Source organism: Colias philodice, chromosome 23 (genome assembly GCF_061535455.1).
Source record: "Colias philodice isolate Cphi_HAF_F1 chromosome 23, ilColPhil1 Martin Lab GWU primary, whole genome shotgun sequence".
In the NCBI taxonomy this organism is placed as follows: domain Eukaryota; kingdom Metazoa; phylum Arthropoda; class Insecta; order Lepidoptera; family Pieridae; genus Colias; species Colias philodice.
Genome location: NC_143108.1, coordinates 7,621,256 through 7,636,619, shown reverse-complemented (window position 1 = coordinate 7,636,619; position 15,364 = coordinate 7,621,256). Strand labels below are relative to the sequence as shown.

Here is a 15,364-nt window from a genome sequence, read left to right as displayed (position 1 = left end):
GCATACTTTGGGATTGTGAAATACAGAATGTGATAAAAAGAAATAGGTCGACGCAATCGCAGTTAAAAGAAACATAAGTTAAAACTATATGCAATGTATGTACATAGTTTTTGTCTGTGTCTATCCTACTAATCGACCGCCTCATCAGTACAGTGGTTGACGCGTGAGTGTAACACCTGTCCTGTGTTCGATTCCCGGTGGAGACGAAGAAAAAAAAATGTCTTGGTCTGGTAGGACACAGAAGGCTGATCACCTACTTGTCCCTAAAGAAAATCGATCAGTGAGACAGATGTATAATGCATCTGCCCTTTACCCCACTAGGGGACATGGGACTTCACTTATAAATGCAATTTGTGAGTATGTAATAATATGTTGGTGTTTGTTACTCTTTCACGCAAATACTGAACCAATTACAATGAAATTTGGCACACATATAGAGGGTAACTTGGATTAACACATAAGAAGGTTTCATCCTCGAAATCTCACGTGAACTATAGTACTAAAGTAATTTTGATGAAACTTATCTTATAAGTTACTAGAGGTCCGCCCCGGCTTCGCCCGTGGTACATATTTCGCAATAAAAGGTAGCCTATGTCCTTTCTCAGGTATCAAAATATCTCCATACCAAATTTCATGCAAATTGGTTCAGTAGTTTAGGCGTGATTGAGTAACAGACAGACAGACAGAGTTACTTTCGCATTTATAATATTAGTATGGATAGTAAATGTAGCATAGTAAAAGAAGAAACATACTCCAAGAAATAGTTTTCGGAGCCGTGTTCTGATGGATTGTTTTGAAATTCACCTTTTTTATCTCCGGCTATCGATTGAAGGAAAACGGAAAATTCCTCTAAGAAATATAATTCCAAAATGTTCTATACAAGATCTTGTTCTAAGAAAATGAATAGGTTCTAACTACTCGCTTACATAAATTAAAATATATAACTGACTTTAATGAGAACGCCGAGGCCTTTGTGATAGAGGGAATTATATTTTGTAAAACTATACCTGACTTCTTAAATTATTCTTAAAATATATAAATCTCGTGTCGCAATGTTTGTCCTCAATGGACTCCTAAACCACTTAACCGATTATGATAAAATTCGCACACCATGTGCAGTTCGATCCAACTTGAGAGATAGGATAGTTTAAACATGTAGGTACCACGGGCGAAGCCGGGGCGGACCGCTAGTCACCTAATAAATATTTATTTATTAAACTGATATCAGTTTACATATATAACTGAGTTTGTAATATATTATTATCAATTTTGTCCCGTAGACACAAATAAATAATTATAGAGTCGCGTAAATTATAGGTTTACAGCATCAAATTTTAATTTATAAGTGCTTCGACAATTTAAATAACATTTAAAAATATGACTGAGACTACAAACTAAACAAATACTCAAATATTTATGCATTAGATCTTATATTAGCAAACTTACTGAAGGATACAGCTACAACTTTTAAAACATTCGCTCAACTTTCATTATTATTTCTCTACATTTAATGTTTGAAATATTCGCATTTAAATTCACATAAACATGTGCCATGACTATAATTTGAAGATAATCATATGGAAGATAATTATGAGTATTACAATTTCCTTCGATTGACCATAATTTTCTTGTTCCAGGTACAATAGGGCTGTCGAGAAGTGCAATCCACCGTAACACCGACCCATGACTCAGCACTAACTCATTGCCTATCACACTCAACAATGACAGTCACGTAAACATGTGACACACACCACCAAAATGTTTGCGAAAACAGACAGATTTTGGGATCGTAGAAAGCAAAGAAATTCACGATGATGCCGCGATACCAGTTCTTCGATTCGATCAAATAAACGCTCACGCGATATCACATTAGTTAAGTACCGAAAAGCAATATTAGTTTAGTGTAAATAAGTGTATATAAGTGGACGCAATATTTCGATGTGTAGTTTTAATAAATCCGTTCCTATATGCAATACGTTATCGGGGGCCAAACGAGTCTAGTTGGATACTGTGGTAGCAAGATGCTTGGCAATAGCACGTTGAAGACAATGAGTTGGAATGCCACAAATTCAAGCTATCTTATACCGAGTTATTTGAGTTCAGAGGAATTTTTCGCTTTGCAGAACGGATCCGACTTGAATTCGACGATCAATGATACGATAAGTCAGTTTGTGTTGAAGGGTTGGTACCCGAGCGGGTATTCGCCGGCGCACATAATAATAGCTTCGGTGGTTGTGACGGTGCTGATGATCATGGTGGTGGTTGGGAACATGCTGGTTATTATAGCTATAGTAACAGAGAAGGCGTTGAAGAACATACAGAACTGGTTCATAGCATCGCTAGCGGTGTCGGACTTCTTCCTAGGTTTGGTGATAATGCCGTTTTCTCTCGCGAATGAGTTAATGGGTTATTGGATATTTGGGTTCTGGTGGTGTGAGATACATTCGGCGATGGATGTGTTGTTGTGTACCGCGTCGATCATGAACTTGTGTCTCATATCGCTGGACCGATACTGGAGTATTACGCAGGTGAGACTAGATCTAAAGTACTTAAGTAGAGATAGACATATTTAATTTGGTAGCAGAACAAAAATAGAGCAGGAAAATGTAGTTACTTAAAACACGAACATATTACGAAGTAAGAATAGTCCTTACATCAGGTGTAAGTTACAGAGAAAGTATAAGTGTAGTTGAAACGATGTTTTTTATGATAGCTCGGACTATCTATGAATTTGTGTTTTTATCTTTTTTGTCCTTTTTTCATTGAGAGAGGTATAATGTATATAAACTTAGATTAGTAAGCGATAAATCGGAGAACAAAGAAGTGAATAAATATTCAATTAGTTTTTTCTTAATACTTGAAATATTATATGTGTTGATGTAAAATAATTGTGAATACAAAAAAATGTGATGGTATATAAAAATGATATCTGCGTAACAAAACTAAATCTGTGTATACTGTTTTAATATTTAATGTATTTTAAATATCACAGCTTTCATGAAAGTATAAAATTTAAATACATATAGTTACGAAGTAAATTCATAATCTTTCTGTATTGTAAAGATTTTTAATAAAACTCGTAATAAATTTAAAAGCACAAACTTTACAACCGCTTGGCGGATGTGTAATGTATCTTGGTCGGAAAATATATGCACATTTTGCGAAGAAAAAAATATATTAATATGAGGAAAGCTTAATTATTTTTACGTTTTATAACATACTTTTAACGTAGGTTTAACCAATACTTTAACAGACTATTTGAATGTTTTCAAATCTGCTGTTTATAGATCTGCCGCTGATTAGATACCTACGATACCTACGTATTAAATTTATAGCACTCAAAATTCAAATCCTATTTTACTAATATTATATGCGTAGTTTGTGTTATGTATGTGTATGTGTAGGTGTGTATGTTTGTTACTCTTTCAAGCAAATACTACTAAACCGATAACAATGAAATTTAGCACAAATATAAAGGGTAACTTGGATAACACATAGGATAGGTTTTATCCCGGAATTTCCACGGGAACGGGAATATGCGGGTATTTCTTTGAAAACGAGGGCGAAGCCGCGGGCTGAACTAGTTGTTTAAAATTTCTCAAAATAAAATTTTCTATCCGAATCAGTCGTTCCTGAGATCAGCGCGTTCAAACTCATGTTCATAACCACACTAAACGTGATTGTGACACGGAATAACCACAAAAACGTGCTCAACGTACACCGTTGTGTATTATCGAAAATTGTACGTAATTTAAAATTACCGAAGTCTACAAGCGTTGAATAATGTAGGGAGTACTGCAATTTCCGCTGTACGTACGCGATACTTTACCGGTATTTCATGTTTTCCCAAACATGTTTTGTGAAAAAGGTAAATCTATACCAATATTATAAAGCTGAAGAGTTTTTTGAACGCGCTTATATCAGGAACTATTGGGCCGATTTGAAAAATTCTTTCAGTGTTAGATAGCCCATTTATCGATTAAGGCTGTAGGCTATAATATTACCATGCTAAGACCTGTAGGTCTTAGCATGGTAATATTATATTGCACCGCTCCTGTAGGAGCGGTGCAATGCGGGTAATACCGCGGGGCACAGCTAGTCTACAATGTTTACGTAACAATATTTGGTACACAATTTACAGTTAGTGACCTTAACACTTTTTTTGTTCCTAACACGTTATTAGAATTGATCTTAGTTTATAAGTAATGTATTAACTAATGCCCTATTACTAGTTTAAACTAAGTACTTGCTTATTATACAGCAACTAGGGTTTGTATGAAATTTGCTACAGAGGTAGATTCTAGATTAGAACCAGACAATATAATACCATACGATTAGAACATAGGCTTCTCTCTTATCTTCCTTAGCGAACTATTATTTTCGATAGAGTGAAGAATAACTCTTATTTTTAATAAAATTAGTTATTTAGTAATATAAAATATCTCTTATTTGAAAATAGAAGTTATTTTTCACTCTATCAAAAACAATAGTTTGTTACACACATGTTTTCGTAAATAAAACCGCGGGCGGAAAGCTAGTAATGTCTATTAAAGTTTCTAAAGTCTATAATTTCGAAATACACGCCCTAAAACGCAAAGTACTCTATATATGTATACCAGTTTAAAGCGGTATAACATAGATCTAATATTCGCTAGATAGAGCAATGGATTATGGAATGACTTTATATTGAAAAAATACATAGCTTTAGAGCTTTTAATAGTTTGTACCATAACTTAGCTATTATTTGTTTTATATAATAAACTTGTCTTTTAGTATGCTTTCGTAACAAAATAATAAGCTTATTTTATTAATGGATAACTACAATATGCAACGAAACTAACTAAAAAGTTTTTTTTAAGAATTAGATTAATACCCTACATAACATCATGCAGGCGTATTAATGTGATCGAGATTGTGAAAACAAACTTTATAATGTTGAAGATAATTATTACTTAAAACTTGCTGACAGTTTAGCAAGGTTAAAGATACTTTAGTTTCAAAATTAATCTGATAAACGTCGATTGCTAAAAACATATTAATATTTGTTTTATCCTTTAAATAATATTATTTCTTTTTCAACCACATCTAGTCAAATATAATCTATGGTGCCTCGGACCGGACTTGAAATAAGCCAGATTTGGTGTACTTTGATTTTCCGGCGGTATTGAATATGGCAACCGGAGGCTTTAATACGAATATGAAGATCTTCAAATGAAGATTATGTCTGATTTATTTGAGCATGGAGTTAACGATTTCTTGTATGTAGATACGATATTTATTTATTTATTTGTTTGTTTATTGATTATATATATATATATAGATAGTGCTTTCCGAGTCGGTGGTAAATGTTAAAAATATGTAATGACGATTCATAAGTGCTTCTAGAAGAAATCTAATTGAATAAATGTTTGAGTTTGAGTTTTGAGTTTTGTCTGTAGATACGATATTTATTTATTTGTTTATTGAGTTACAAGTTGAGAGGCATAATAGGCCAATATTTTTGTATATTTACAATTTGTGGCTGAAATTATTTTTTATACTTTTTACTAAGCATACTTTAAAAGTATACCTATTTACATATTCGTGGGTGTTTAGATCCAAACAACTAATTTTAATAACAATAAATAATTCATATAATTCTTATTAATAAACGATTTATAAAATATATTTTAAATCTTTAGAAAGAAGACATGAATGATGAAATATTTTACTGAAAATTTAATATTTTTTTTAGATTTATGTTTTCGAACTTTTTCGATTTCAAACAAAGATTATATGCTTCTATAAAAAAATGATATAATGTTCTAATAATAATGAAACAACATTCTTCTTTTCAATATTAGACACAAACTGATTTCAAATATTACCTGTATGTTTTATTTAAACTCCTAAACCCATTGTGATAGAACTGCACTGACGTTTTCAGCAAATTAAGCAATTTCTTTTACTTGGATAACATCCAAATCTTTTCATACGAAATTCTGAAGTAAATATAAAACCTTTTCCTTTAAAAAAATCTAATAAAAACCTTACCTGCTTTTGTGCAGTCGGTAAAAATAGATTAATATTCAATTGGTTCAGCTTTATTTTTTCGATAGGGAATCGAATTAAATTCTTCTATTGTGTGTTCGGGAATGAATGAATGAATATTGCAGTAACACAGGTCAATGAACGTTTAGAATTTAATAACGTTTTGTTATTTTATTCGATTAATCTTTGGTTTTCAATTTATTGGAAACAAAGTTTATTTTTATATCGTTTTAATATAACTGTGTGGTTTGTGTATTAAAAAAGCGTGTTTTTAAGATCAAAGATGTTATTAATTCATAGTATGTGCCTGTATTGTGTGTGTGGTATTCGTAATAACTCAAAAATATTACTAGCTTTTCGCCCCCAGCTTTACCCGCGTAGTCAAAGGAAATCCCGCATAGTACCCGTTCCCGCGAGATTGTCATGATAAACTATAATATATGTTAATTCAAGTTACCCTTTTATATGTGTGCCAAAAACGATAATCGGTTCAGCAGTTCTTTTTTTTTTTTTATGTTATGGGAAGGCAAACGAGCGGACGCACTGCCTGGTGGTAAGCAGGTTGCGTCGCCCATAGACCATAACAGAGGTTATGGTTGTTGCCTACCAGGATTAAGGGATTTGGAAGGAATTAGGGAGAAAGGGGCGAAGATGGGAGGGATTAAGGATAGGGGAGGAGAGGATGGGTAGGGGATAGGAAGGGATGTGCGCCTCCGAAGCATGCTGAAGGAGTAACAAACAAACAAACAATTTGAAGTGTTTAAACAGTTTTATTATTGCATGACAAGACAATGGATCAAATAAGCATTCTTGATTGCTAACTTCTAACACAAGTAAATAGTTATTTCAAAGATGCAGATTAATAATATTGCCACAGATAATATAGGACTACCTATACCAGAGATTTCCTACACCAGTATTCAAGCTAGGAGAAATGCACCGAAAATCCATATAAGCTCTTCAAACTGCATTCTTAGAAGGAATTGAAGCTTCGAGGCCGCTACCGTGTTTGCGTCTAAATATTTATCGACTGGAAATTGAGACTTCTTATAGCAGTATTACTTCCAGTGTGGGAAAGTGATGGCGCTAGACGATCTGTATAGCGCTGTCACTCTTCCACACTGGAAATAAAACTGCTTTAAGATGATACGGGAGCTGGATGCGAGAATACATTGGTTTTTATTGTCTCATAGGAATGGCGTTTGGGCTGATAAGTAATGTTACATTGTGGATAGTTTTGAAATGTATGTAGAGTAACAAGGTGTATTGCATTTTCACATCTTTACAATAATTTTATATGTCGCAAATAAACTACTAATATTCTGTTTATTATGCAAGTTATAAATGATATATCTGCTCCTGTTGATCTAAGCGTGATGATAGCCTATAGCCTTCCTCGTGGGCTATCTAAGTATCTAACACCGAAAGAATTTTTCAAATCGGACCAGTAGTTCCTGAGATTATCGCATTCAAACAAACAAACTTTTCAGCTTTATAATATTCGTATAGATATAATCGATCTACATACTAAAATTCCATCCAAGTCAGTTTTTCCAAGAAGCTCATATCTTCACATCTACCGAATATTCTGATATATAATATAGAATGATCGTTCCATTAGAATACGAACGGTTTCAACCAATTTGAATATCCTTTCGAATAGTTGATATCTGAATTATTTCTCCTCCAAACATATCATTGGTATCAAATAGTAACATGTAGGCAACCTACTTCTTTCTATAATATAAAAATGCATCGTAAAATGTGTTGGTATGTTGTTGGTATTTATATGTTGGTACTCGAGAATGGCTGAACCGATTTCGTTAATTATTTTTTTATAATATTCCGTAAAGTAGGTACGAGGATGGTTCTTATGGAGAGAAAACGTAAACTTGTACCACGAGCGAAGTCGGGGAGGATCGCTAGTAGGTATATTATAAATTCGAGAATTTGTATGTTTGTTTGTTACTTCTTCACGAAAAAACTACTGAACCGATTTTCATGAAATTTGGCACACACATAGTCTAACTTGAATTAACACACTAAAGAATAGTTGTTATCCTAAAAATTCCATGGGAACGGGAACTATGGGGGATTTCCTTTGACTACGCGGGAGAAGCTGCGGGCGAAAAGCTAGTTTCTTTATACCTATGGTGAATTCTGTCCTACGTCTTGAGTGTCTCAAGGGACGCGGCCTGTTTTAGGGTCCCGTGGGGAAACGTGAAGTTCTGCTTGAAATGTTTTAGCCTTGGATTGTATGAATAATTAAAGGAAGTGAATGTGAGGAAATAATGATGAAGATGTAGTAAGATTTCTTGATTTCAAAAGAAAATAATTTGGAAAATCCAATCCTCATAATTTTTTTTAATAATTATTTATTAATTATTATTTTTGTTTATTTAATAACAATTAAACCACATCGAATCAGACCCTGAAAATGAAAGGGTTCTATTCCTGAGCATACTCAAGCGTAAGAGAAAAAAAAAAGACTCGATTAGTAAAGTATTTCGGTCGCTATCGTGTCCTCCGCACATACAGACACACGGACGTCCAAGACAGAACTTTTTTAAACTGTTTTTTAACTAGTTTAAACAACAAAAATGACATCAAAAATATCATGAATGTTAAAAATAGTGTTTTTTCTTAATATGTGTGTGTATGTATTATCTTACAAGTGCAATGTATGATACATAAAGACATTTTAAGTTTGAAAAAGCAGATGTTTTGCGCGAAGTGACAGTAGTACCCACCTCAACGCTTCGCTTATGAGGCGTGCAAAAGTAAATGTAACTCGAGGAATACTTAATTTATAGTTATGAATGTTGGAAAATTAGATTGGGAATGAAAATAAATGCGTTTGTTATGTTTATTTGACTACCTAACAACTTTTTCAGCTATTGTAAAATTTGTTGTAACTTGAAATAAATATATATATTTTGGATAAATTAATTGTGTTTTTTATTACTTCATTTATAACGAAATCTTTTAACATAATTTAGACCACGGTTTCTATACAGACCTGCTAACTGCGCAGGAAATTTTAGTACATACTTTGTCATAATTATATCACTATTTGGAAACTATATCCATACTATTATTATAAATGCGAAAGTAACTCTGTCTGTCTGTCTGTCTGTTACTCAATCACGCCTTAACTACTGAACCAATTTGCATGAAATTTGGTATAGAGATATTTTGATACCCGAGAAAGGACATAGGATAGGTTTTATCCGGGAAATCCTACGGGAACGGGTTTTACTTTGAAAACGCGGGCGAAGCCGCGGGCGGAAAGCTAGTATATAAATAAATCAACCATTTTGCTAAATTAAGAAACCAAAAAGTATCCTTTGTCCTTAATATATATATAATCCATACTATTATTATAAATGCGAAGTAACTCTGTCTGTCTGTCTGTTACTCAATCACGCCTAAACTATTGAACCAATTTTCATGAAATTTGGTATGGAGATATTTTGATACCCGAGAGATATTTTGATAGGCTACTTTTTATCCCGGGAAAATGACGCAATCACGAAAATCCAACGGGAACGGGAACTATGCGGGTTTTTCTTTGACTGCGCGGGCGAAGCCGCGGGCGGAAACCTAGTTTTGTATAAATCTTCTTATATATAAAAATGAATCGCAAAATGTGTTGGTAAGCGCATAACTCGAGAACGGCTGAACCGATTTCGATAATTCTTTTTTTATTATATTCCTTGAAGTACGAGGATGGTTTTTATGTAGAGAAAACGTAAATATGTACCACGGGCGAAGCCGGGGCGGACCGCTAGTAACTAATAACACAGGGACATTATTTTATCAACCTTTAAAAAATTTAACATAATTTAATAGGTACATGAGGTAGAGAATCATAAAAAATTATGAAGTATATTATAATATATTAGTCATAGTTTAACAATCTAATACAGAACCAAATCAAAAACAGATAGCTATATTTGACCAAATATATAGCACATGTTTTTGAATTATACATAAAGGTTCGAACCCAGGCGCGTAATAAGCGTGAAATGAAGATCGTTTCCAAATTATTCAGTTCTTTTTACATTATTTGTATGTTTGTATCACGTAAAAGTAATGTGATTGACGTGTGTTGAAAACTTTTTCAATGTTAATATTTGTATTGTAAAATTATTATTTGTTTTATTCAGTTTGGTGAAAAATGAAAATGTTTGATACTTGTACACTTTAGTTAGTAACGGTGTGATTTTGACGCTGGATTTTGATAACGAATTTAAATAACAACATTATTGAAGTGAAAACTTCTTTAGCGGCGTTGAGCACTTTTTATGTAATGGGTATAAAATCTTAAACTCGCGTCAGGACACGTGACCTGATCGAAAAAGCGTAAGACGGATGGATATCAAACATGCTGAAGTTTTCACTTCTGCCGGCACTCCCCCAGTGCAACCCGTCTTTTTTTATCTCTGTATTAAATTATTACTTTCTTTGAAATGCCTTTCAAATAAGTTTCTAGTCGAAAGTCTATTCTGAAAGAATAAATCTAATCTAATATCTAATATCTAATATATATTATAAAGGCGAAAGTTTGTAAGGATGTATGGATGTATGGATGTTTGTTACTCTTTCACGTAAAAACTACTGAACCGATTACAATGAAATTTAGCACACATATAGAGGGTAACTTGGATTAACACATAGGATAGTTTTTATCCCGGAAATCCCACGGGAACGGGAACTATGCGGGTTTTCCTTTGCAAACGCGGGCGAAGCCGCGGGCGGAAATCTAGTATTTCATAAGATGTAAGTGTACAAAAAGCTCTAATAAAGCGAATGTATGTAAAAAAATGTTTGAGTTTTATAATGTATTAAAGTAAAATATTTACCCATATTGAATTGGATTTTAATTTCCAAACTGTAAACATCGTGTGCCGAAATGACCAAAAAACCATTAAATCGACGCAGGCATAGATTAAACTAAAGGAAATTTTAGTGAACGTCTGATTTATATTCTAAAATTGCCTAAACACAGTTCATTAATAAAACCCTCAGGGAGCCGATATAAATTGAATTAATATTCTAACTGCGATCCCTCGTAATGGAAGCTGGGTCATACTGACCCATTTAACTTGTAAGGTACAATTTATCTTGATAACAATTTTCAATTTTTACTTTTCTCTCCGACGCGAGGCCGTGATTCCTTGTTTGTGTGACGACGCCTTATGATGCTACGTTTTTACTTGTGTCTCTAAAAGGTTCGTGATTTATTAAGTATTTTTTTCTGTTTAGTAAATTGTACTGGAACGAAAAGATTTATATTCGGACAGATTTGCGAAGGAGTGAGATATTGTAGTTACGTGTTTTTGGATTGAGGAAAATTTAACACAAATTGTAACTTAACAATAATGTACATAGCTTTCTACTTGCCAAATTATTATCAGTAACATATTTTGAGATTCCAACATAAAAATAAAATTAGCTACAGTACATAAAATCTTTGCAATTTATAACATTAAAGTTAATGTCTTAGGCAATAGAATACAAAATATAGACAATGTTTAATTCTAGAGTCTATAGACTCTAGAATTAACATAATTTTCTTTCACTAAACTTCTCAGCTCATCTTTGCGAAGTCGGTTAACGACGCCTGTCACACCCAAGGGTCATATATTATTCGTATATTGCTGGAACTGCGAAAAGAATTCCCTCCGCCTATTAATCAGACGGTCTAGTTACTGGCACCTGTGGATGCCATCCATCATTGGTTGGTCAGAAATAATTCGGTTCAGAACTATATCTATCTTATATATAAATAAAAGAAAGCGGTGTTAGTTGGAGCACGAGAACAGCGGAGCGGATTTTAATGAGTTTTTGTTCGTTGAATGATCGCTAGCTGTAAGTATTTTGATAAATATCTACATTTCCGGGTCTAAATTACCTGAAAACAATATATAAAAAAACATTAACTACAATCAAACTTACCGACATACCCCCCTACACACGCTATAGTTAGCTCATCCCCTTTTTGACCGCTGCTAACGTCACTTGCCCCCTACTATCAATAAAAATAACAAAAACATTTAAAAGAACAATAAATCAATCTATTTACCGCTTTTACCAAAAACCATTAACTACAATCAAACTTACACGCCATACCCGTAATACGTTATAATTAGCCCATCCAGTTCTCAAACGCTACCACCGTTGCTTTCCCCCAACTATCGATAAAAATAACAAAAACATTTAAAATAATAATCAAGCTAATTACTTACCTTACATTAATTACAATTAAACTTACATACCATATATTATTATCATATCACAGGATTCACAGGCTATATTATTATATTATTATGTTATCATTAGCCCATCCACTTGTCGACCGCGGCCACCGTCGCTTGCCCCCACTTATCGATCGGCTCAGTGTCACAGCCGTTTGACGCTGATCCCATAAGACTTGTTCCATTTCTGCTTCAGAGATGTTTTGACCTAATCTTGAGTAGTTGATGTTAGAGAAAGTTTCACGAGTAATTCTTGGTGAAAAACTAAGGTATATTTTTGACAACATCTCGATGTGAATTATTAAAAATCAAATACTTTTATTTAATTTTATGAGGAGAGAATACAACGAAGTTATAGGATGTTTAAGAAATTAATATAAACTCAAACTCAAACTCAAACATTTATTTATTCAATTAGACTTCTTCTAGAAGCACTTTCGAATCGTCATTACTGTATATTGCACGCCTCATAAGCGAAGCGTTGAGGTGGGTACTACTGTCACTTCGCGCAAAAATTCTGATTTTTCAAACTTAAAATGTCTTTATGTATCATACATTGCACTTGTAAGATAATACATACACACACATATTAAGAAAAAACACTACTTTTAACGTTCATGATATTTTTGATGTCATTTTTGTTATTTAAACTAGTTAAAAAACAGTTTAAAAAAGTTCTGTCTTGGACGTCCGTGTGTCTGTATGTGCGGATCCTTTTTCTTGTTAACACGATAGCGACCGAAATACTTTACTAATCGAGTCTTTTTTTTTCTCTTACGCTTGAGTATGCTCAGGAATAGAACCCTTTCATTTTTCAGGGTCTGATTCGATGTTGTTTAATTGTTATTAAATAAACAAAAATAATAATTAATAAATATTTATTAAAAAAAATTATGAGGCGTGCACTTTTGGATTTTCCAAATTATTTTAACATTTACCACCGATTCGGAAAGCAGTATCTACGGAGAAGAACCGGCAAGAAACTCCATAGTTGCTCTTTTAAATCATGTCAGTGCAGTAAAAATGTACCCAATCAATCACAATAATCTTTGAAAAAATGAAATGAATAATCGTTTATTTACACACACATTATAAATAGTTATACAAATAATCTTTATATTAATAATTCATTATTTTTAAAGTAAACACTAAGCATGGTATAGACTATAAAAAGATGTTAGCCGTCATTAACAGCAGAATAATATTGTTCAGATTAAAAAAAATCCTATTATAGTAAAAAGCAACAACAGCAAGATTCTTTACAAAATAATATTTAAAAAATCCATACTCCCACATTTAAATATTTTATGATAATATTTGTATAAAGATAACATAAAAGCATTTACACGAACAGATTTTACAACGGAAAACGTGCCTACTCATTACATAATGAAAATTAAAAATCCTTTAAAAACCCTTGCTAAACCCATCAATCGTTTTACTACAAAAAAAATACGTGTGGCACTCGAGGACTACCGCGGTAAAGCTATTGCATAGCATCGCATCGCTGTGCCGGTTGGAGTGGGGGGTGTTAGGTTTTTACGTTACGGAATTTTTACATTCTGTCACAGCGCTCAAAGACTGAGATATAAGCTATGCAATAGCTTAAAAACCCAAACAAAAAGAAAACAACAATGAAACATTTTTAAAGAATAGAAAAAAATCTATAGGCAATAAGTCTTGGGTTCGAATTCTGTACCGAGGAACTTTCTATAATTTAAAAACTTGTTATTTATAAACCATTTAAATGCTATAAACATTTAATTAAAATCATACCCGCAGATAACAATCCCCTTTTTCCCTATCACCAAAACAGAATGTCACATGCAGCAAATACTATATCTAAAATGATAAGACTTTGCTGCTGACGCGCTATGTTATTTAGTACTGAATGTTGATGGAATTATCGCAACAATGAAGCTCAGTTCACGACATGTACAGATGTCGTTACCATTTGCTCGTTCGAGTTTCAATCGAGTTCGAGCTCTATCCGTATCGTAAAGTTGAATTGAAAGAATAATATTCTTTCTTTCTTTCTTTCTAAAGTTGAATTGCTTTACTTTGATAGCTTTTTGTAAAAGTAGTGTAAAAGAATTTGGAAGGTGATGTTAAAGTATAATTGGATTTTAAAACGCAGAATTAAACTATCATATATAATAAATTTATTTGCATTTAAATGTTATGTGTATTGTATGTATGTGATTATTGCAGTGTTTGCTCTCGTTTTGTGATAAAAACCTATTTTATACTAAAAGCTTTAGAGAATTTTCATGAAAATATCAAGAAAGTGACAATACTTTCTATATGCTAAGTGCACTGCATTATGCTATCTCTACGTCTTAAAATTTAACTGGCGTGAGATGCATTCAATTCCGTGAGTTTCAAAGATATTTCTTTATAAATGTGTTTGTCTATTTTAAAAATAAAATACCAGACATGAACATAGTATGATAATAACGTATCAAAGTATATGTTTTCTACATTTTAGTATTAGCTCTATACAAATATTTTAACGAATATTAAACATATTCATAAATTACACTAACAATTTCTAACAATTCAAGCTATTACTTGCTGAATGAATCGACGATTCACCTAACCATACATTGATATCTAATCATGTGCACATTTGACATTCCCAAAAACTGACAAAGGAATGAATAGTTCCTATTGAAATATCGATAAGCGTTCGTAATTTCCGATCGAGAACATCTAGTAACTTAAGGGCGTTCTAACTCCAAAATTCAACACGCATTGTTCAAATGCATCGCTTCAGTTGCGAATTTGAAATTAATGAAATGTTCAAATACGAATGTAACGGTTGACTGGATAGTGTTTCAAATCCGCTAATATTGAAAATAATTGAAATGGCCAGTTAACGCGATGTTTGTGATAAAATATTTGTGTTGCTAATTTGATATCAAATCAAATCAAAGATATGTAAGGCTCTTGTCACATAGTTATTGGAAATAAGGCTGGTAGTAGGGTAGGGATTTTTTTTATTAAGTGCTATAAGTATAGTAATCTTTTGGACGTACTTACAAATTAATGCGTGGCTTATATAATAGATTTTG

General features: G+C 32.8%; 1 protein-coding gene across 1 annotated transcript in view; it reads left to right on the top strand.

Annotated features, from left to right (window-relative positions):
• Octalpha2R (alpha2-adrenergic-like octopamine receptor) overlaps nucleotides 1-15,364 on the top strand; it is a 350,919-nt gene that overhangs the window by 122,920 nt on the left and 212,635 nt on the right. The window contains exon 2 of the mRNA XM_089709883.1: nucleotides 1,638-2,528. Within this exon, the coding sequence (XP_089566009.1) occupies nucleotides 1,968-2,528 (561 nt within the window). The 5' untranslated portion in view covers nucleotides 1,638-1,967. The remainder of the gene's footprint in view (nucleotides 1-1,637; nucleotides 2,529-15,364) is intronic.